The 24,246-nt window shown below is 39.5% G+C and overlaps 1 protein-coding gene and 1 pseudogene across 1 annotated transcript; both read left to right on the top strand.

Annotated features, from left to right (window-relative positions):
• Positions 1-956: 956 nt before the first annotated feature.
• Positions 957-2,754, top strand: LOC146927436 (uncharacterized; annotated as a pseudogene).
• A 56-nt stretch (positions 2,755-2,810) lies between these two features.
• Positions 2,811-24,216, top strand: LOC146927435 (uncharacterized). Its single transcript, XM_085707077.1, has 2 exons — positions 2,811-3,234; positions 23,789-24,216. Exons 1-2 carry the CDS (start codon positions 2,811-2,813, stop codon positions 24,214-24,216), a joined length of 852 nt encoding a protein of 283 aa, XP_085563203.1.
• Positions 24,217-24,246: the final 30 nt, after the last annotated feature.

Genomic DNA, 24,246 nt, shown 5'->3' with positions numbered 1-24,246 from the left:
GATTAAATACAAACAAGTCCCTGACTCTACACTTCCGTTATCACTTTAGTCTCTGCCGTTACAAAAGTCTGTTAAATGATGATGTGGCACATGTGTTATACTGACTTGGCATATGATGTGTTAGGGACTTAAGTGAAAGAAACTCAAAAGTCACTTTATTAGTAACCATTGGGTATTTCTTTTCTTTTCTCCCTCCAAACACAAACACAAAACAAGAACAAAAACACGTTGAACGTCCCCTAAAAAAAACAACTTGAACTGAAAACTCAAAACCCTCACCGTTGAAATCATCCACCACCGTCGTGACTCTGTCGTCTGCCGTCGCCGTCGTGGCTTCTTCTCATCACACCGTTGTACCCTTCTGTTTTTGCTAAAGTCGCGCCTGAACATCATAAGGTCAGTGAACAACAAATTCTATGATTTTACTTGTTTTGATCATGCAAAATCATAACTTTTCATGTTTCTTATGCTTAATGTTTGATAGTTTTGGTTTATTTGTTGTTGTTATGTTTATTTTAGGTTTTAGGTTTAATTATTTTTATAAGTTGTGTCATTAAAGAACTGAAAATATCAGTTGTGTACGTGCTACAAGTTTTTGTTGAGACATTGTTTTTAATTCTCTTGAAATGGTCGTACACTTTGCTTCACGGTGCTTGTCATCCTCGTAATGACCCCTGGGTTCCAAAGATGGAAGAAAATATAGATTTGATTTCCATAAATAATTAACGAATAAAATGATGAAAGGAAAAAAAAAAAAGAATCAAAAGTTTATGTTTCAACCAATTAATATTTGCCGAAAAAAAGTTTATGTTTAAGAATATAAGGGTTATAAGGTTTTTATTTTTATTTTGTTAACATATGTATCTGTTATTTTGTGTTTAGAATGGAATCAACTCTGATTTTGCATCATGGTGGTTATTTTCAAAGATATGGTAATGGTAACATGGAGTATGTAAATGGTCAATTTTGTGTTTGGGAAGAGTATGACACTGACTACCTTAGCAAGCATCAACTGAAAGAGATGGCAAAACTATGTGGAAACTAAGTGGGTATTGAAAAAATATGGTGGTTGGTTCCTGACTGTGGAGGTTACCTTCAAGTTATTGAAGATGCCGATATTTTGGATTTGGGTAACACTGCCCGTCGTTGTGGCAACAAAGTTCATATATATTATGAGCATCCAATATTTGAACCAGAAGAGGCGGTTCATGAACCTGAAGTTGTGACTGTTGATGATGAGGTTGAAATTGTGGCTGATGCTGTTAATGAAAGACTGGCTGATGTTGTTAATGAGAATGTGGTTGAGGCCGAAATTGATGTTAATGAAGGGGTAGTTGATGCCAATGAAGGTGAAACAGTTAATGAAGATCAAGCTCATGATGATGCACAAGAATATGAAATCGATGAGGATTCTGATTACTCACCTTCATATTTTAGTGGAGATGATGATACTTTCATGGAAGTTGATTTGGAACCTGAACCATCTAGAAGAAGGAACAAGAGACCAACAGCAGGACAAGGCATGGGTATCAATGTTGAAGAGAATGTCGATGAGAATGATTTTCCTAACGACAATGATAGTTACCACTCTGAAGAACTAAGGAGCCCTATTAGTACCGATGATGAAGGTGATGGAAATGGAAGAGAAGTGTTCCCTCAGTTTAATTCAAATGCAGAGTTTGGTCAAGTCCACTTGGAGCTAGGAATGGAATTTGAAACTTTGGATATTTTCAAAGAAGCCGTGAGAAACTTCACCATATACCATGGAAGAGATATAAAGTGGTTGAAAAATGACAAAGAAAGGTGCAGAGTCGTATGCAAGGATGAAACATGCAATTGGATGATATATTGTGCTTGGAGTAAAGTAACTAAAAGTTTTCAAATCAAGACTTTCCCCCAGCCATTGCACATTTGTTGTCGTGACTTTAAAAGCTCTGAAGCAAGGAGGAAGTGGGTGGTTGCCATGCTTACAGAAAAGATTAAAGAGTCTCCAAAAATCACATATACAGAGGCATTTGATCACTTCAAAACAAAGTATGGGATGCAAATCAATGATACAAAGTTGTTTGGGTCATTGAAAGAAGCGAGATCCAAGGTTGAGGGGAATTTCAAAGAGCAATATGGTCTTGTTTGGGACTATGCTGCTGAGTTAAAAAGGAGTAATCCGGGTGCAACAGCTAAAATTAATGTCACACCGGTACTCGAAGGTCCTCCACAATTTAAGAGATTTTATGTGTGTTTGGAAGCTTGTAAGAGAGGGTTCATGGCTGGGTATAGACCCTTTATTGGGTTGGATGGTTGCTTTTTGAAGGGATACTATGGGGGGCAACTACTAACTGCAGTTGGTACAGACGCAAATAACCATAACTATGTGATAGCTTATGCAATTGTTGAAGTAGAGAACAAGGAAAATTGGAAGTGGTTCTTATCTTTATTGGATGCTGATGTGGGGCCCTATGCACAACGTGGATTGAACTTCATGAGTGACATGCAAAAGGTACGTATAAAATTATAATACTACTTATTTTTATAGTTGTAGATGTACATTGTCAGGGACCTTAGTGACAGTAAGTATACACAGTCAAGGACTAAAGAGAATTATGCTAATGACCATTTTAATGTTGTGTTTGTTTATTCTGTATGCTTAGGGTCTTATCCCTGCTTTACAAGAAGTGATGAAAGGAGCCCCACATAGGTATTGTGTCATGCACTTATGGAGGAATGTCACTAAGCAATGGAAAGACAAAGAATTAAGAGGAGCAGTTTGGGAGGCTGCAAGAGCTTCTACACCAGCCCAGTTCAACACAATGATGGAGAGGATAAAGAGAAAATGTGAGAAGGCATGGGCATATTTGAACAAGTGGCCTAAGGAGTCATGGACCAAGGCATACTTTAGTACAGATCCAAAGGTGGGCAACGTATGCAATAACACTTATGAGAGTTTTAATTCAAGTATTAACAAATATAGAGCCAAACCTGTTCTAACCATGGCCGAGGAGATAAGATGCTACATTATGAGGACAATGAGTGCAAACAAAGTAAAGTTGGCCAACAAAACTGGTTTACTTTGTCCAATGCAGCAGTCTAGATTAGATAAGTTAAAAAGGGAGAGTAATCAATGGACACCAATATTTGCTGGTGAAGGGAGATTTCAAGTTGCAAATAATTGGAGAACACACGTCGATGTTGACTTGGATGCTCAAACATGTACCTGCAGAATGTGGCAACTAACAGGTATTTTCCAATTTGTTTATTCATATGTAGTTTAGGCATTGGGGTCTAATAGATATTAATTCATAGTTTCTGGTTGCGCATATGCATAATTTCAGGGTGCAGGTTCTGCATAATTTCTGTTTGAGTTGCTGCGTGCAGTCTTGTTTTATCTTGGTTTTCGGGTGTCAAACATTGATTACGTTTGAACCTTTTAAACCGGTGATATCTTATTTTTTTCTTGGGAAGGGAAAAAGTAGGCAAAACCCTTGAGAATCGAGGTCCGGGAGTTGTTTTCGCTACGGGAAGGTGTTAGGCACCCATAACGACTATAGTATCCTATAGGAACCGTCTTTAATTTCTACGCGCGCGCTTTATTTTTAAATGCTATTTTAAAAGAGAATATTAAGCCTAAGACTTACTAAATGAAGAATTGGAGGGAGAAGAATGTTTTTGGATTTTTATTTTAGTTGAATTGAAGGAATTTTGTTCCTTGCCTACGTACCCGTTTAAGGGATCAAATCCACCGTAGTTCTCTTCCAAAAAATGTTTTTGTTTTTGTTGGTTGATTTTAAGTTTGAAAATTGAATTTGAAGAATAGAAAGAGGCCTCAAGGGCATGAGATTGGGAAATTGTGAGGTTGAATTAGTCATTTGCAAAAAGGTCTAAGTATGATTAAATTCTTTAAGATTTTTGTTTAAGAAAAGAAAAGGAAAATTCAATGGGATTTTGATCCCAAGGTTTATTGTGAAAAAGATTTGAGTGAAATTGTTCACATTTGTTTGGAAAATTGGTTTTTTCTAAGTATAAGTCCTAGGCATTCGTCTAAACATACAATCCTAAACATACATCTAACATGCATATTCTATCTATAGTGGTGTGTGTGCATGTGTCGGTGCTTGTGTCGGTGTACATTATTAGAGTCCATTGTCCTTTTTACATCATTGACCTAATTACATTCTATGGCCTCTTTGCCAAGAAATTAAAAGCATAGGAATATTACAAAACTCCTAAGTGTTTACATTCTAACTTTGGTACAAATTAAATTGCAAGAAAGAAATAGAGATGAATATGGGATGAGATGGAAATGTTTATGAAATGAGGAAACATGAAATGAGAAGGTTAGTGGCATATGATACTATGGAGAGAAATAAGGCAAGAAAAATACTATAATGGGGGGCATAGGATCTAACACAAAATAAACCAAACCAAGTGCAAAATATGACTAAGAATTCACTCACATAATGCAATCATCATAGAGCTCACAACTTTCATAGCCTTATATATTTTTTTGAGGATATACACCTCTATTTCAAAGAATGAGAGTCAAAGCCACATGATGAGTCTTACATTCTTGAGTGAACTTAGGCATATTTATATCACTTATTCACAAATGTAACTTGTAAACCAAGCAACTAACTAAATTCTATACACAAGCATCAAAATCAGTTTCAAACAGTGGTTGAAAATTATAGGAGCACATATTATGTATCACAAGTATGCATCAAGGACAAGAAGCAAAGTTGAACCAATTTTCACCACTTTTTTTAACATAAAATTCAAGAAATAACACTAAGATTGTCTATATATTTTTTTTATCAAAATTTCCAGTGTAAAAATATTAAAGAAACACCAAAAAAATATCAAGAAATCAAGGAAAATATTTTGGAACTTTTTGTAAAAAAAATTGATGCACAGGAGGTGCCAGAAGCAGAGTCCAGGGGTGTACATAGCAAGAAAATCAAGGAACAACGAAAAATTGCAAGGAACCAAGGTCCAGGCCCATACCCTAACAGACTTGGATCACAGGGAGAGACCGCAGCCGTTGGATTGATCCAATTGGATCAAGCCTTAGATCTAACGGCTAAGATGCAAATCAAACGAACCAGGACTGAACCAGACCGGTTCAGTGGTTTATAAAAAGGATTGGGGACCGGTTCGCTTCATTTGCTTCTTCGTTTCTCTCTCTAATCTACGAGCTCTCTCTCTTCTCTCTAGACTCATCTTCTCCGGCGGGTTTCACCGCCGCCGGTGAAGATTCCGATGCCGGAAACCTAACTAACACTCAAACATACCAAAACTCTCCGATCTAAAGCTTTTCACCGTTTATTTTTCAATCTAAACACGAATCAAGCATCAGATATCACAAACAAGACTTAGATCTATGCAGATCGAGGCTCAAACTTTACGGTTTTCAAGTTTTTTCGAAACTCTTCACACTTTTGAAACGAGGCTTTAATCCATGTTATTTCTTCTGCTGATGATAGATTCGAACTTGATTTTGTAAAAGAAACGGTGAATTTTTGCAGATCTGTGTCTTAGGGTTTGGTTTCGAATCTTTTGAAAATTTTTGGAATATGATGAAACGAAACCCTAAACTGAATTGTTTTATTTGTTTATGATGATTTCAAGCCTCGTTTCAAGAAATAAACGGTGAATCTTTGAAGATTCACATCTTTTAGGGCTTCGTTTCAAAGTCTTTCGAATTTTTCGAAGCTCTTCTTCAATTCACCGTTTATTTGTGTTCGTTGAGCTTCGTTGAGCTTCTTGCAATGAAAGAACGAAGAGATTTTGATGAATACCTGAATTAATCTGGAGGTTCGAACAAAGATCCTTAAGAGTTTTTCTGGTAGGTTGAAAACCGAAAATAAATCGGTAACCTCTTCTTCTTCTTCACTGATTCGAAGCCTGCTTCAATTCCTCTTCTTCTCGCCTTCAAACCCTTCGTGATCGCACAATGTGCTTGAATTGCGAAGGTACGAACTCGGTGATGAAGGTTCTTGACGAATCTCTGAGAGTTCGTGACAATTTCGATTGATTTGCACAATAATTTGTTGAATTAAGCTTTGTATTGATACGAATTTGATGAATTTCGAAGATCTTGGAAACGGTTAGGGTTTCTGTTATGAATGTTCTTGAAAATTTTTCTGAGAATTTTGGTGTTTGATCTTTGATGATCAGAGAGAGAATCTGAAATGTGTTAGTTGAGTTGGCGTGTATTGAATGGGTCTAGCAATGATTGGGACTCCTTATATAGTTGACATGTGTACTGATGCCCCAATAGAAAGTTGACATGTGTACTGGTGCCCTAACTGATTCGGCCTTGGCATAATTTTGGACATTTGGACCCTTTCTGCAATTTTTGAAAGTTGGAGGACCATTTTACAAAACTTTGGACAAAAAAGGACTTAAAAAAAAAACTCAAAAAAATCGAAAATAATGAAAAACTTAAAAATAAACGTTTAAACTAGAAAAAGGGCCTATATGCAAATTTTAGAAATATTAGGACTTAAAATAAAAAAGTAATAAAATTGACTTAAAAAACGTAATTTGGAATAAACGTAAAGCGAAACGACTAAAATTTGACAAAACGGACTAAAATGAACCAATGGCCTAAATGAGGTACTTTAAAGTACCTCTCTGCCGAAATTTCGTGTGAAATGACTAAAATGCCCCTGGGGCTGAAAATGACTAGAAATGACTCAGATGCAGTTGAAAAATGGATTTTTGACAGGGATTGAATCAAAGACTCATACAAGCAAAAGTAAAAGACTCAGAGACAGTTTTTAGGATTTAAACAGTACTTTGACACTTGAAAAGACTAAAATGCCCCTAGGGGCAAAACTGACTCAAAAATGACTTCAAATGCAATTTTTAAAACGGATTTAGACATAGAATGAAACAGAGACTTATTCACACTACTTGAAAGGACTCAAACAAATTTTTGAAAGACTGAAAGAAATTTGACACAGGAAATGACTAAAATACCCTTGCATGTGAATTTTTGCAAACAATATTGAAATGAAATGCAGAGAAAGATGCAATTGATCAGAGACAGTTCAAATGACTTATAATGCAAGAAAAGAAAAATTGACTAGTATTTTTAGGTCCAAAATTAGGGTATAACAGCTGCCCCTATTTAAGTTTCTTTGTCCGGAGAGTCAAGAGACGAAGTCTTAGAGTTGACGGGACGAAGATACTTAAATATTAACATTTGCACTGTTTTTGGACGTAAAAATACGCTTTCAGAGTTTCAAAGATATGAATGCTATGCAATACTTTGATTATGAATGCAAGACAAACAACTGGAGTCTATGGAACCTATCATGTCACTGGGGATTCAGGTGGACATTGACAGGGTAGACAAACCAGGGAGTAGAAAATAGGGTACAAGTTGTTCTTTGGGTCGAACTAGCCACTTGACCAAGGAATACAAAACAAAAGATAGGTGCAAGCTGTTCTTGGGATTGAACTTGGCACTTGACCGGAAACATAGACATATAGGCAGATACAAGCTGTTCTTTGGATCGAACTTGACACTTGATTGAAGATACAAACAGATAGGCAGACACAAACTGTTCTTTGGATTGAACTGGCCGTTTGGCTGGAGACATAGACAAAAGGGTTGATACAAGCTGTTTCTTTGGATCGAACTTGCTTGTTGGATTGTCATCACATCATGTGGGAAGGTGCAGACTGTTCTCTTAGAACGAACTTGTCGTTTGACTGATAACAAAGCATAAGCTGGGTACAAACTGTTCTTCAGATTGAACTTGCCGTCTGACTGATAACAAAGCATGAGCTGGGTACAAACTGTCCTTTTTAGATCGAACTTGTCGTTTGTCCGGAAGCATAGGTATATAGGCAGGTACAAGTGGTTCTTTTTTGGATTGAACCTGGCACTTGACCAGTAACGAGATACAAATTGAAAGTCTGGTTTAACAAGATATCCATTGAGGGCAAATTGTCATTGACTTAATTTGAGAATAGACATGACCATTTTGGTTGGCCCAAGAGTAAATTGAGAGTAAATTGACATTGATTTGAATTGGAAGTTGACATTGAAAGAGAGATTGAAAGTTGAGATTGAACAGAGACATAGACATTGAATTGGAGAGTTGCAATTGACATTGAAATTGGAAATTGACATTGACATTGACATTGGATATTGACATTGACATTGACATTGGCATTGGATATTGACATTGACTTGGAAATTGAAATTGACATTGACATTGGCATTGACATTGACATTGAAATTGACATTGTCATTGGAGATTGACATTGAAATTGGAATTGATATTGGAGATTGGAAATTGCTTCGAATTTGACATTAAATTGAAATTGAGATTGCTTCGAATTTGACATTTGTCATGGTTTGAAATTGAGATTGGAAAGTTGAGATTGCATCGAATTTTGACAGTTGAAATTGAATTGAATTTGACATTGGAATTGGAATTGAAATTGAAATTGAATTTGACAGTTGACAGTTGGATATGCAACATGTATGTATGGCATAGCATGATTATTGGATGTATGAGCACGTAGAATGTATGATTATGCATGTATGAATGCTTGAAATGCATGATTGGCTGGCAGTTGGACAGAGAAAGTTTCACAGAGATGGACAAGACATTGGAAGATTGGGCACGTAGTGGCTCGTGCTGCAACATATTCACAGGGGAAAACCTCTTTGGAGAGACCGTCGTTGTGAGACGTATCAAAACCATGGCTGAGGGCAATGAAACTTGTAAAGGAGGACCCTTGGAAAGTCCTTGGATACAGGTCGCCGTTGCTAGGCGTGTCAGTGCTGGGTAAACATTGGATGTTCGCATCTGTGGTCAATGCTTTTTCAATATTTCATTCTTTCATTTTTCATTTTCAAACCCATTTTTGCCTGAACCGCCCTTTCGGGTTTTCGATTCACCGGGGAATAAGATTCTTTTCATTGCCCCATTTTTGCCTGAATTGCCTTCATAGGTTGTCAATCAGCGGGGTGCTCATTTTTGCCTAAGCCGCCCTTTCGGGTTTTCAGCTTAGCGAGCTTTTTATTTGCATTTTTCATTTTTCACTTTCATTCTGTTTTTTCATTCTTGCCATTGACCACAGATCATCCTGGGGAGTAACCTGCTTGTAACATGTATTGAAATAGACATTGACATTCATTCATTCATGCATGTTTCATTGAAATGTACCCTGTTGCTCAGGTTTGCTTTCAAAATAGACAGAAAAAGATTTTTCAATTTTCAAAAGATGTTTATTTCAGACATTGACATTATCAAATAGAAAGGAAGTATTTTGTATATAGCATTGAAAGTAGAAGGAAAGAAAAAAAAAATAGAGTTTCAAACAATAGAAAGGCTCAAATTGGTGCAGAAGAGTGGGAGTCAGCCAAAGGCATGACTTCACGGATTTACAAAGCTTGGAAAATGGTAATTTTATTGGTTGGTGATACATTGAACACGATGACCGCTACATTTCATAGAAATTTTGAATTCACAAGTACAGAAGCCTCTGATGAAGACGATCATTGACAGTTGCAGATGCCCCAAGGGGTGATGGTGATTTGCCAGATATAGTTACTTGTCTTTTATTGCCAACCTCATTTTTGCATGAACCGCCCTTTCGGGTTTTCGGCTCATCGAGGCGCTCATTCTTGCCTGAGTTGCGTACAATCTCAACGAGCTCTTTCATATTTATTTTTTTTGTCCCTAACTTTTGCCTGGATCGCCCTTTCGGGTTTTCGATCCACCGGGAAGCGCATTTTTGCCTAGGCCGCCCTTTCGGGTTTTCGACCTACCACGCTGTTCTTTTCTTTTTAGACAAAGTATTTCTTGACTATATCGGCATTAACAGGATTTGGGAGTTCAACACCATCCATGTGTGTAAGAATCAAAGCACCACCAGAGAAAGCCTTCTTGACGACATAAGGACCTTCATAGTTAGGTGTCCACTTGCCCCTTGGGTCGGGTTGCTGACTTATCTTTCTTTTCAATACAAGTTCGCCTTCCTTGAACTCTCGAGGTCGGACTTTCTTGTCAAAAGCATTCTTCATTCGCACTTGATACAACTGTCCACGAGTCATAGCATTCATACGTTTCTCTTCAATCAGATTCAATTGATCATACCGACTTTGACACCATTCAGCCTCAGTTAGCTTTGCTTCCATGATTACTCGAAGAGATGGAATCTCCACTTCCAGAGGGAGAACTGCTTCCATGCCATACACCAAAGAGAAAGGAGTTGCCCCGGTTGAACTGCGCACTGTAGTACGGTAACCATGCAAGGCAAATGGTAGCATTTCGTGCCAGTCTTTGTAAGTAGTAACCATCTTCTGAACAATCTTCTTGATGTTCTTGTTAGCGGCCTCAACTGCACCATTCATCTGAGGTCTGTAAGGAGAAGAGTTGTGATGTTCAATCTTGAATTCTTCACATAAATCTTGCATCATGCTATTGTTCAGATTAGAACCATTGTCAGTGATAATTTTGTTGGGAACACCATATCGACAGATGATGTTATTCTTAATAAACTTGACAACCACTTGCTTGGTCACATTTGCATAGGAGGCAGCTTCAACCCACTTGGTGAAATAGTCAATTGCCACTAGGATGAAACGATGTCCATTGGAAGCCTTTGGTTCAATTCTTCCGATCATGTTAATGCCCCACATAGAGAAAGGCCATGGGGAAGATATAACATTGAGAGCGTGTGGAGGCACATGAATCTTGTCAGCATAAACTTGACATTTGTGGCATCTCTTAGCATGTTTGTGGCAGTCACGTTCCATAGTTATCCAGTAATAGCCGGCTCTTAATAGTTTCCTTGTCATGGCATGGCCCGAAGCATGGGTCCCAAAAGTACCATCATGTACATCATGCATCAATTTCTTAGCTTCTTGTTTGTCAACACATCTCAGCAAGACCATGTCATAGTTCCTCTTGTATAGGATTTCTCCGTCCAGAAGGAATCTACTAGCCCACCGTCTCAAGGTCTTTTTATCTCTGTTGGAAGCACCAGGTGGATATTCACGATTCTGCAAGAATTGCTTGATGTTATAATACCAAGGCTTTTTATCATTCACAACTTCATTAGCTTGATCTGGCATATTTTCAATAGTAAACACATGAGCGGGTCTATCAAGACGCTGCACTTTGATTACAGGCACATCATTCCAATGGTTCACCCGAAACATGGAAGACAGAGTAGCAAGAGCGTCAGCCATCTGATTTTCATCCCGAGGGATGTGGTGTAGCTCAACCTTGGTAAAATACGTCAACAGCCGTCTCGCATAGTCACGGTATGGGATCAGCTTCTCATGATGAGTCTCCCATTCACCCTTTATCTGATTAATAACAAGTGCAGAATCTCCATAGATGTCAAGGTGCTTAATTCTCAGATCAAGGGCTTCTTCAATGCCCAAGATGCATGCTTCATATTCAGCTATGTTGTTCGTGCATTCAAAAGTTATTCGAGCGGTGAAAGGAATGTGGTGCCCTTGCGGAGTTACAATAATGGCTCCAATCCCTTTATCGTAAGCATTAACAGCACCATCAAACACCAATCCCCACTTGCTATTGGGATCTGGCCCTTCATTGATCAGTGGCTCTTCACAGTCTTTTGCTTTCAGATACATAATCTCTTCATCAGGGAAATCGAACTTAATTGGCTGGTAATCATCAAGAGGTTGGCAAGCAAGATGCTCAGCAAGGATGCTTCCCTTGATTGCTTTCTGAGCTTTGTACACAATATCATATTCAGACAATAACATTTGCCAACGTGCAATCTTTCCAGTAACAGCAGGCTTCTCAAAGATGTACTTGATTGGATCCATTCGGGATATCAACCAAGTGGTATGATTCACCATATAATGACGCAGGCGTTTGGCTGCCCAAGCTAAAGCACAACAAGTCTTTTCAAGCATCGTATACCGAGTCTCGCAGTCGGTGAACTTCTTGCTCAGATAGTAGATAGCATGCTCTTTCTTACCAGTCTCATCTTGTTGACCGAGAACACAGCCCACTGAATCGTCTAACACTGACAGATACATAATCAAAGGCCTTCCTTCCACTGGTGGGACGAGGATAGGTGGTTCCAACAGGTATTCTTTAATGCTATCAAAAGCTTCCTGACATTCATCATTCCATACAACAGGCTGATTCTTTCTGAGCAATTTGAAAATTGGTCCACAGGTAGTAGTCATGTGAGATATGAATCTTGAAATATAATTCAGACGTCCGAGGAAACCTCTGACTTGCTTCTCAGTTTGAGGGGCCGGCATCTCTCTGATGGCTCGGACTTTGTCAGGATCAACTTCAATGCCTCTCTGGCTGACAATGAAGCCTAGCAACCTTCCGGATCGTACACCGAATGTGCACTAGTTAGGATTCAACCGCAGCTTGTACTTTCTCAGTCTTTCAAACATCTTTTTCAAATACACAACATGCTGCTCTTCATCACTGGACTTCACAATCATATCATCAACATATACTTCAATCTCTTTGTGAATCATATCATGAAACAGAGTGGTCATACCCCTTTGATAGGTAGCACCAGCATTTATCAAGCCGAATGGCATCACTTTATAACAGAATGTTCCCCACGGAGTAATGAAGGACGTCTTTTCTCTATCCTCAGGTGACATTCGTATCTGGTTATAGCCAGAGAAACCATCCATGAAGGAGAATACTTTGGATTGAGCAGTACTGTCAACAAGCACATCAATATGAGGTAGTGGGAAGTTATCCTTTGGACTGGCTTTATTCAGATCTCTGTAATCAACACACATTCGAACTTTCCCATCTTTCTTTGGTACTGGTACGATGTTGGCAATCCACTCAGGGTATTCAGCTGTCATGAGGAAACCCGCATCAATTTGCTTTTGTACTTCAGCCTTGATCTTAAGAGCCATGTCTGGACGAGACCTTCTCAATTTCTATTTGACAGGAGGACATTCAGGTCTTGTCGGTATCCGATGTTCCACAATCTTGGGATCTAGACCCGGCATATCTTCATAGGACCATGCAAAGACATCTGGATAATCATGGAGAAGCTGAATGATTTTCTTTTTCACCTCTGGCTCGAGTGCAGCACCAATCTTGATCTCTCGCTTGTTTTCTTCAGTACCCAAGTTGATGAGTTCAATCTCTTCCTGGTGAGGCTGAATGGCTCTTCTTTCTTGCTCAAGCAGTCGAGTGATCTCATACGGTATCTCTTCATCATCATCCTCATCTTCGGCTTCATATACAGGGAATTCAAAATTTGGAGGAACCATAGGGCCACTGTGTTCAACGGGTTTATTATGGTTCAATCTGCATAATATGATTGGGATGATTTTAGAAAAAGTTTTTCATGCAGATTTTTGAAATTAATAAGAAAATAACAAATGTTTTGGTTTTTTCTGGCATTACCATTATTTCCAAGAAAAAGGCACTAAAAAAGTAAAAGACAAAGAGTCGTGAGAAAGACGACCACTTTTTATTGATAACGGCAATGCCGAAACAAACACGCCCTTACAATGATATCACTTTCGCCTTGGGCAGAGCGAAAGGATTGTTATTTTGAAAACAAGAAACATGAGCAACAAAACACATTACATGGAAGCATGCATGACTAAGGGAACATCAATGGCTTCCCAGTTTCTCACAGTGCCTCCTGGTATAACAAATGCAGGCACGTGACCACCTTCAGCAGCATCTTCAGTAATAGCATTGATGAACCCAGCGCTGTAGAAAGTTCCCTTTGAAACAGCAGATGTCGGGGAGAACCCAAGGCCCTCTTTACGCTTGTTTTCCAGAATTTGAATCACTTTGCCCCAGCCAGCAGCTTGCCCTGCTTGAACAGCCTTCTGGGCGTCCTTTAGTGAAGCCATGCTAGCACCAGCCCTCCGGGGCTCTGCACCCTCAACAGTCAATCCTTGAAACGACGTCCCTTCAGCGGACCCTGCTTCAACACAAGAGAACGATGATACCTGGCTAACTAGATATGCTTCCTCACCATGCACAGTGACAATCTTACCATTCCTCATGAACTTGAGCTTCTGATGCAAAGTGGAAGTTACCGCTCCAGCGTCGTGGATCCACGGTCTTCCGAGGAGACAGCTGTAAGAGGCATTGATATCCATGACTTGGAAAGTTATTTGAAATGTCTCAGGACCAACGGTGATTGGCAGGTCCACTTCCCCGAGAACATCCTTGCGGGATCCATCAAAAGCTTTAACCAGATAGCTGCTACCCCTCAGAGAAATTCCATGATGGCTCAATTGCCTTAGTGTGGATTCAGGCATTACGTTCAGAGATGATCCAGTGTCTACCAATACGTTGGATATCAGGTCAGATCCACAATGTACTGAGATATGTAGAGCCAAGTTGTGGCGTTTCCCTGCTTCGGGGAGCTCATCGTCACCGAACCCCAAGTTGTTGCAGGCAGTAATATTACTCACTATCCCATCAAACTGATCCACAGAGACCTCGTGGTCAACATAAGCTTGCTCGACTATCTTCATTAACACTTTCCTATGAGCCTTAGAGCTCATGAGCAGAGACAGGATGGATATCTTTGAAGGAGTCTGTAGCAGCTGGTCAACAATCTTATAGTCACTTTTCTTGATAAGTCTCAGGATTTCGTCCAGATTGGACTCTTCAATAGATTGGCCTGCTGGGCCGGTGTTCTTGTCAACAGGGGGAGCAACTGGTGGAGTTACCGTGGCAATAGGTGTCACCACCTTCTTTTGAAACAAGGGTGGACGGACTTTTCCACTTCTCAGAGTTGTAACTTCACTAGCAACATTATCAACTGTAGCTGGGGATACGAGAGGCACCTCCACTCCGTTCTCAATCATGGTTGCATTGTATTTGTAGGGAATTGCTTTGGTAGAGGTATAAGATACCGGACCAGGTAGCCTGATTACCAAAGGCTCAACATTCTTTACCTGAGATACACTTTCAACAGGAGAGTCATGGAACACTGGCACAATCACACATACATCACTGGCAATCAAGTACTTGTCATCCATCAGGCTCTGGATATCATTTTGCACAACACAACAGCCCATAGGATTCCGAAGACATTCTGAACAAGAACCGTGATCATGTTTGAACAGAGAAGCCTGGCAAAGCTTGACATGTAATGGCACCAAGGGAGTAACGACATTGCGGACATCCAACATGGGATCCTCTTGAGGAACGGGAAGCCTTTCAAAGGCCTCAATCATATTGACAGCAGCATGGTTTGGAAGCGGGTTATCAAGGACATGAGGAACACTGTTCTCAAAAGTCAACCGTCCCTTTTCTATCAGATCTTTCACAATATATTTCAGAGCAAAACAACCTTCAACATCATGGCCTTGAGCACCCTGATGGAATTCACATGTTAGGTCCTGTCGGAACCTGGGAGGCAATGGATTAGGCGGAGGCTTGCCTAGTCTGGTGACGTAGTGTCCCTTGGCCAGTAGAGTTGGGAGTAGCTCACCGTACCGCATTGGTATTGTTGGAAAAGAAGGTTTGGGTCGGGGACCCTGTTGTTGCTGCCGTTGCTGTTGAGCAGGAGACTGTTGTTGTGTTTGCTGAGGGATAGCGTTGACGGGCATTGGTGGTTGACCCGGTGGCAGAGGATATTGTTGGTAGAATGGTGGGAAGAAAGGATGTTGAGAATATTGCATGTATTGATAGGGCAAAGGTAGTTGCATGGCTGCTGCAGACGGGTTACCAGACACCATCCCTACATCAGATTCTTTTCTCTTGTGATGACCATTACCGTACTTCTTTGGTGCACTGGTTGATGATTCACCTTTCTCGAGGACAATAATACCATCTCGGACAGCCTCTTCTAGACGGGTTCCCATTATAACCATATCAGAGAAGTTGTTAGGAGCAGAGACTATCATTCTCTCCTTATATTCCTTCTTCAGAGTCTTCAGGAACGTCTGTGTTAACTCTTCCTCATCAAGTCGAGGAGAAACACGGGCAGCTGCCCCTCTCCACCTTTGAGCATATTCACGGAAGGTCTCATCTGATTTCTGAGATAGGGCTTTAAGAGAGTCCCTATTTGGCCTTAGACGGGTATTGAACTCATATTGACCTTCGAAAGCAGCAGCGAGTTCCTCAAAAGTATGGATGTTATCTTTGCTCAGACTAGTGTACCAATCTGCTGCATCATCTGTCAAGCTACTCTGAAAGCAGTGGATCATCAGTGCATCATTGTCGGCATAGTTAGCCATCTTTCGGACATACCGGATAACATGGTTGTGTGGGCAAGAAGTCCCATTGTACTTGTCGAATTCTGGCTCTTTGAATTTCTTAGGAACCTCAAATCGGGATACCAAACATAGATCACGAGCTTTAGCAGGAGCACTATTGTTTCCTTGGCTAGCCTTGACCTCCCGGAGTTCTCCAGCCAACTCCCTCAACTGTCTCTTCATAGCTTCCATTGCGGGATCTTGTCCACGCGGAGTGTCAATATCAATCACCTGTTGCACAGTGTGTACAATAGGGTCGGTAACAACAGTAGTCACCTGAGGCATAGCAGTAGACACAGGAATCTGTCCTTGACCAGCAAAACCAGAGATACCAGCAGCAGTATTAGGAGAGTAGTAAGCTGAGAGGCCATAAGGACGGCCGTTGGGCATAACAAAACGAGCATCAGTAGCCACAGTAGATAGTGGGATAGAGGGAATCACCTCAGCAGTGACTGGAATAGAAGTGGCTGGCTGTTCTTGTGAAGCCATTATAGCGGACATAGCGTCATGAGCCTTAGCCAAGTCTTCTTTCATAGCAGCCAATTCGGCACGGAGCTGAGCATTTTCTTCTTCAAAGTTAGCCATTATCCTTTGTGAAATCTTGTCTGATGAATTCTATCTGGTTGGTAGACTTTGCGAACACGAGCCACTTTTCAGACTGCGGCGGACAAAACCAGGAGGCAATGAGCACGAGAGAAGTTTTTTGTGACCAATGAATGCATATGATGCATGAAATGTGTTAATGCATATGCAAAAAGACTCTTTTTGTGTTACCGAAGGGTTTTAGACAAATTATAAACTTGTAAACATTACTAAACAACAATTAACATAAACGGGAAACAAACAACCAACATATAGTTTTACAAGACAATTTCAACATAAACAAATGGAAATAACAACAGGAAATGGAAATCCTCAAGCATAGGAAGTGGAAGCGTCGTCCTCAGGGTCGGACTCATAGTCGCAGTATCGTGCGTAGAAGTCACGGGCACCCCTAGCTCTCTTGGAGTCCCTCATAAGCAGCCTATCTTTCTCCTCAATCTCTCTCTTAGCCTTAGCTAACTCTTTCTTCAATGTCAAGACCTCATGAGTCTTCTGCTCATCCTTTCCATCCAAAGTCATGATCAAGTTCTCAGCCTCATAGTATCTAGCCCTCCACTGATGTTTCTCCCGACTCTCCATAGCTAGATGCTCCTGATACATCTCCTGGGTAGGTGGGAGTAGAGGCAAAGGCATGATAGGAACAGTTGCAGACACATATCTCATGGAGGGGTAAGGCATACCAATCTCCTCAGCTTGGTTTATCACCCACTGTGTATAGGCCTCATGAGCAATACCAGACTTTACACCCATAAGCTTCACCTCTTTCTTCCGAAGCTTAGTCCAAGCTTGCATGAAATCTTCTCTTATGCCTGTGGGAGCATTGGAGTAGTGAAAGAAGTAAGGAGCTGTAGCAAGATTGATGGGCTTATCTTTCATCGGGAAACCAAATTGTCGCAAAGCGAGCTCCGGGTTATAGTTGATTCCACCCCGGGTACCAAGGAGAGGTACATTGAGAAACTTTCCACCACCAAAGATAATTTCCTTAACCCTAGAAGCGGGAGTAAGCCAAACCACTTCATTAGGAGTGAGAGCCATAATTCTCTGTGAAATAGACCAATTCTCCGGATTGTCGTGGAAAGACTTCGGAAGGTGCGAAATGAACCACCTATAGAGGAGAGGCACACAACAAAGAATGTATCCACGACCCTTGTCGGAACGATCGTGAATGGCATGGTATGTGTCAGCTAGCAAAGTAGGAACCGGATTCTTGGAGTGGAAGATCATAATAGCATTCATGTCCACGAAGCCATCAAGATTCGGAAAGAGAATAAGCCCATAGATGAGAAGTGCGAGAATAGCCTCGAGAGTGTCCTGACAAGTGGTATTGAGGTTGGCTTTCCCAAGAAGATACTCTGAAGTGAACCCTCGGATGCGTGCCTTAGTGATAAGATTCTTGGAGACATCGGTGGTCTTGAGATAGAGATCCTTAGCAATAACCAATGGAGGAGGAGGATTTTCAGGTCCTGAGAAAGGTATCCCCTTAGCAATAGATAAACCCATCAAGGAAGAATAAGCCTCTAGAGTAGGCACCAACTGAAAGTCTGGGAAAGTGAAGCACCGATACCCCGGATCATAGAATTTCACTAGAGTGTGCACAAGCTTCTCGTCCACATTAGTATGGAGAATAGGAAGTAAAGCCCCGTAACGGTGTCGGAAACCAGTCGGATCCTCAATCTTGAGTGCCAAATCTCTCAAACTAGCCAAATCCACTTCCTTGAACTTGTAGGACTTATTCATCTTCATTCCTACAATGTTTACAAATTCGATTTGTCTAAGCCCTTCGATAACAATGCATGGAAAAAGTTTATGCATGTATGCATGTATGCATGAATGCATGATTATGTTCAAGTTCGGAGAAAACATGGTGGGTTGAAGTTCAAAGTCGAGGAGTCATGGGTGGACACGGTGTCCGGTGAAACTAGGGCTTTAGGATAATAGTAACCGGGTTCTAAAAAGGTTCCCAAGTTGCAACCTCTCCGACGTATATCACGGTGTCACAAGACAACACTCGCTCCATGATTATACGTGGAAGGTCTAACTTGAGTGTAGTATCGCGTGACGACTAAAACTCGAGACAACACTCGGTTTAGCCTCCGCACTACGTCCTAGAAAAATGGCCATGGATGGGTTTGGTTATCTACGGTTCATAGCGTCATAGAACAATTAGGAGTAAAGTGCCTAAACGCGACAACACGCGCCGACAACATCACCCCCAAAATGCCTCAGCTATGTGGGATTGATCGCATAATCCAAAACACGAGGCAACCCCCGGAATGAATTGTCGATTATATCCCTCCTAAATCCTAAGTTCACTCAGCCCGGGTGCAGGACTTTTGATATTCTCACCCCACACGTTTGCAAGAAATTAAACATTTATTCACATAGGAAAACAAGTAAAAGAAGCAAGTAAAAAATACAAGCGCAAGCGTGGAAATAAAGACTAGGCGTAACTCTCGAATCTCCCCAGTGAAGTCGCCAGCTGTTTTATCATGGTTTTCGGGTGTCAAACATTGATTACGTTTGAACCTTTTAAACCGGTGATATCTTATTTTTTTCTTGGGAAGGGAAAAAGTAGGCAAAACCCTTGAGAATCGAGGTCCGGGAGTTGTTTTCGCTACGGGAAGGTGTTAGGCACCCATAACGACTATAGTATCCTATAGGAACCGTCTTTAATTTCTACGCGCGCGCTTTATTTTTAAATGCTATTTTAAAAGAGAATATTAAGCCTAAGACTTACTAAATGAAGAATTGGAGGGAGAAGAATGTTTTTGGATTTTTATTTTAGTTGAATTGAAGGAATTTTGTTCCTTGCCTACGTACCCGTTTAAGGGATCAAATCCACCGTAGTTCTCTTCCAAAAAATGTTTTTGTTTTTGTTGGTTGATTTTAAGTTTGAAAATTGAATTTGAAGAATAGAAAGAGGCCTCAAGGGCATGAGATTGGGAAATTGTGAGGTTGAATTAGTCATTTGCAAAAAGGTCTAAGTATGATTAAATTCTTTAAGATTTTTGTTTAAGAAAAGAAAAGGAAAATTCAATGGGATTTGGATCCCAAGGTTTATTGTGAAAAAGATTTGAGTGAAATTGTTCACATTTGTTTGGAAAATTGGTTTTTTCTAAGTATAAGTCCTAGGCATTCGTCTAAACATACAATCCTAAACATACATCTAACATGCATATTCTATCTATAGTGGTGTGTGTGCATGTGTCGGTGCTTGTGTCGGTGTACATTATTAGAGTCCATTGTCCTTTTTACATCATTGACCTAATTACATTCTATGGCCTCTTTGCCAAGAAATTAAAAGCATAGGAATATTACAAAACTCCTAAGTGTTTACATTCTAACTTTGGTACAAATTAAATTGCAAGAAAGAAATAGAGATGAATATGGGATGAGATGGAAATGTTTATGAAATGAGGAAACATGAAATGAGAAGGTTAGTGGCATATGATACTATGGAGAGAAATAAGGCAAGAAAAATACTATAATGGGGGGCATAGGATCTAACACAAAATAAACCAAACCAAGTGCAAAATATGACTAAGAATTCACTCACATAATGCAATCATCATAGAGCTCACAACTTTCATAGCCTTATATATTTTTTTGAGGATATACACCTCTATTTCAAAGAATGAGAGTCAAAGCCACATGATGAGTCTTACATTCTTGAGTGAACTTAGGCATATTTATATCACTTATTCACAAATGTAACTTGTAAACCAAGCAACTAACTAAATTCTATACACAAGCATCAAAATCAGTTTCAAACAGTGGTTGAAAATTATAGGAGCACATATTATGTATCACAAGTATGCATCAAGGACAAGAAGCAAAGTTGAACCAATTTTCACCACTTTTTTTAACATAAAATTCAAGAAATAACACTAAGATTGTCTATATATTTTTTTTATCAAAATTTCCAGTGTAAAAATATTAAAGAAACACCAAAAAAATATCAAGAAATCAAGGAAAATATTTTGGAACTTTTTGTAAAAAAAATTGATGCACAGGAGGTGCCAGAAGCAGAGTCCAGGGGTGTACATAGCAAGAAAATCAAGGAACAACGAAAAATTGCAAGGAACCAAGGTCCAGGCCCATACCCTAACAGACTTGGATCACAGGGAGAGACCGCAGCCGTTGGATTGATCCAATTGGATCAAGCCTTAGATCTAACGGCTAAGATGCAAATCAAACGAACCAGGACTGAACCAGACCGGTTCAGTGGTTTATAAAAAGGATTGGGGACCGGTTCGCTTCATTTGCTTCTTCGTTTCTCTCTCTAATCTACGAGCTCTCTCTCTTCTCTCTAGACTCATCTTCTCCGGCGGGTTTCACCGCCGCCGGTGAAGATTCCGATGCCGGAAACCTAACTAACACTCAAACATACCAAAACTCTCCGATCTAAAGCTTTTCACCGTTTATTTTTCAATCTAAACACGAATCAAGCATCAGATATCACAAACAAGACTTAGATCTATGCAGATCGAGGCTCAAACTTTACGGTTTTCAAGTTTTTTCGAAACTCTTCACACTTTTGAAACGAGGCTTTAATCCATGTTATTTCTTCTGCTGATGATAGATTCGAACTTGATTTTGTAAAAGAAACGGTGAATTTTTGCAGATCTGTGTCTTAGGGTTTGGTTTCGAATCTTTTGAAAATTTTTGGAATATGATGAAACGAAACCCTAAACTGAATTGTTTTATTTGTTTATGATGATTTCAAGCCTCGTTTCAAGAAATAAACGGTGAATCTTTGAAGATTCACATCTTTTAGGGCTTCGTTTCAAAGTCTTTCGAATTTTTCGAAGCTCTTCTTCAATTCACCGTTTATTTGTGTTCGTTGAGCTTCGTTGAGCTTCTTGCAATGAAAGAACGAAGAGATTTTGATGAATACCTGAATTAATCTGGAGGTTCGAACAAAGATCCTTAAGAGTTTTTCTGGTAGGTTGAAAACCGAAAATAAATCGGTAACCTCTTCTTCTTCTTCACTGATTCGAAGCCTGCTTCAATTCCTCTTCTTCTCGCCTTCAAACCCTTCGTGATCGCACAATGTGCTTGAATTGCGAAGGTACGAACTCGGTGATGAAGGTTCTTGACGAATCTCTGAGAGTTCGTGACAATTTCGATTGATTTGCACAATAATTTGTTGAATTAAGCTTTGTATTGATACGAATTTGATGAATTTCGAAGATCTTGGAAACGGTTAGGGTTTCTGTTATGAATGTTCTTGAAAATTTTTCTGAGAATTTTGGTGTTTGATCTTTGATGATCAGAGAGAGAACCTGAAATGTGTTAGTTGAGTTGGCGTGTATTGAATGGGTCTAGCAATGATTGGGACTCCTTATATAGCTGACATGTGTACTGATGCCCCAATAGAAAGTTGACATGTGTACTGGTGCCCTAACTGATTCGGCCTTGGCATAATTTTGGACATTTGGACCCTTTCTGCAATTTTTGAAAGTTGGAGGACCATTTTACAAAACTTTGGACAAAAAAGGACTTAAAAAAAAAAACTCAAAAAAATCGAAAATAATGAAAAACTTAAAAATAAACGTTTAAACTAGAAAAAGGGCCTATATGCAAATTTTAGAAATATTAGGACTTAAAATAAAAAAGTAATAAAATTGACTTAAAAAACGTAATTTGGAATAAACGTAAAGCGAAACGACTAAAATTTGACAAAACGGACTAAAATGAACCAATGGCCTAAATGAGGTACTTTAAAGTACCTCTCTGCCGAAATTTCGTGTGAAATGACTAAAATGCCCCTGGGGCTGAAAATGACTAGAAATGACTCAGATGCAGTTGAAAAATGGATTTTTGACAGGGATTGAATCAAAGACTCATACAAGCAAAAGTAAAAGACTCAGAGACAGTTTTTAGGATTTAAACAGTACTTTGACACTTGAAAAGACTAAAATGCCCCTAGGGGCAAAACTGACTCAAAAATGACTTCAAATGCAATTTTTAAAACGGATTTAGACATAGAATGAAACAGAGACTTATTCACACTACTTGAAAGGACTCAAACAAAATTTTGAAAGACTGAAAGAAATTTGACACAGGAAATGACTAAAATACCCTTGCATGTGAATTTTTGCAAACAATATTGAAATGAAATGCAGAGAAAGATGCAATTGATCAGAGACAGTTCAAATGACTTATAATGCAAGAAAAGAAAAATTGACTAGTATTTTTAGGTCCAAAATTAGGGTATAACAAGTCTGTGTGCTTCTGTGTTGCGTTTTTTGTGTTCTGTAGGCAGGCTACAGTGCACTTCTGTTATGGTGCAGCAGTCTGCATTTTTTTGTGTTGTTTTATAGGCTCTTCAGCTCTCTGTCTGTGCTGTTAAGTGTTGTTTGTGTTTTAGTTCATGCCTTTGGTTTGGGTTAGGAACATAGGAGGTTTTTTATCGAGTTTAGGTGGATTTAGTTCAAGAAAATAAAAGAAGCTTTAGGGCAAAATCTCTTCATTTTGTCTTTGAAACTCTATGTTTCTCTTAGTTAGTATATATAGAGAACTCCTATTCTGTTTGCAAAAGAAAAACATATATGATTTAAGCGTGAACAAGTTCTACACTACAGGTTCCATAAACATTAGTCATACCACTGAATGTAATAAAATAGCTTATGAAAATGGTAAATATTTGAAAAAAATCCCTTATATCCAAAAAAATGTGTGCCTTGTAATATAGTTACTGTTTTAGGACTTCAATAGAGAACAAGCAAAAAAGACATTATAAAATAGTAGAAACTTTGCATTCCCTTATATCAGAAATAATTTTTTTAGAGTATCTGAACAATATGCCACCACATTTTCTGTCATGAATATCTCTTGGAATCGGTATCCATATTTTCTTACTTTTATGATTTGTTTTCATAGTCTAATAATATACACAGAGATTGGTGTTCTTGTTTACAAATCATATAATGATGAAATTGTTTGAATTTGTTTTAGGCATGCCATGTGTTCATGGAATAGCAGCCATTGCATGGAGGCATGACAAACCTGAAAATTATTGTCATGGGTTGCTTACTTTGGGCTCATACAATGCAACATATGAGCATTTCATAAAGCCAACACAAGGTGAAGAGTTTTGGGAAAAAACTGATTATGTGAAACCAGTGCCTGCACCAAAAAGAAGCCAACCTGGAAAGCCAAAAAAACAAAGAAGGAAAGATGCATCCGAGGGTCCTTCCGGTTTAGGTAATATTCGGAGGTCATATCCAGTGATAACATGTTCAAGGTGTGGTCTAGAAGGTAACCACAATAGGTTCGGCTGCACTAATCAAGGTGTGATGCCTATGCCTCCCAATTGGATTCCACCACCACCACCTCCCAACAATGAGGGTCAAGGAGAACAAGTTACTTTAGATTTGTCATAATCTGCCCCACGAACACAAGAGCAATTATTT

This window comes from Medicago sativa, chromosome 4 (assembly GCF_051527215.1).
Source record: "Medicago sativa cultivar Bolivia chromosome 4, Bolivia_mono, whole genome shotgun sequence".
In the NCBI taxonomy this organism is placed as follows: Eukaryota; Viridiplantae; Streptophyta; class Magnoliopsida; order Fabales; family Fabaceae; genus Medicago; species Medicago sativa.
Note: the sequence above shows the minus strand (reverse complement) of the source record. Positions and strands in the feature narration are given on the sequence as shown.

What these genes read in the sequence shown, in the direction of transcription:
- LOC146927435 (XM_085707077.1), top strand. Translation starts at nt 2,811, where the DNA reads ATGGAGAGGATAAAGAGAAAATGTGAGAAGGCATGGGCATATTTGAAC. An exon ending in CAGAATGTGGCAACTAACAG is followed by an intron (nt 3,235 to 23,788) that starts GTATTTTCCAAT and finishes AATTTGTTTTAG; the next exon opens with GCATGCCATGTGTTCATGGA.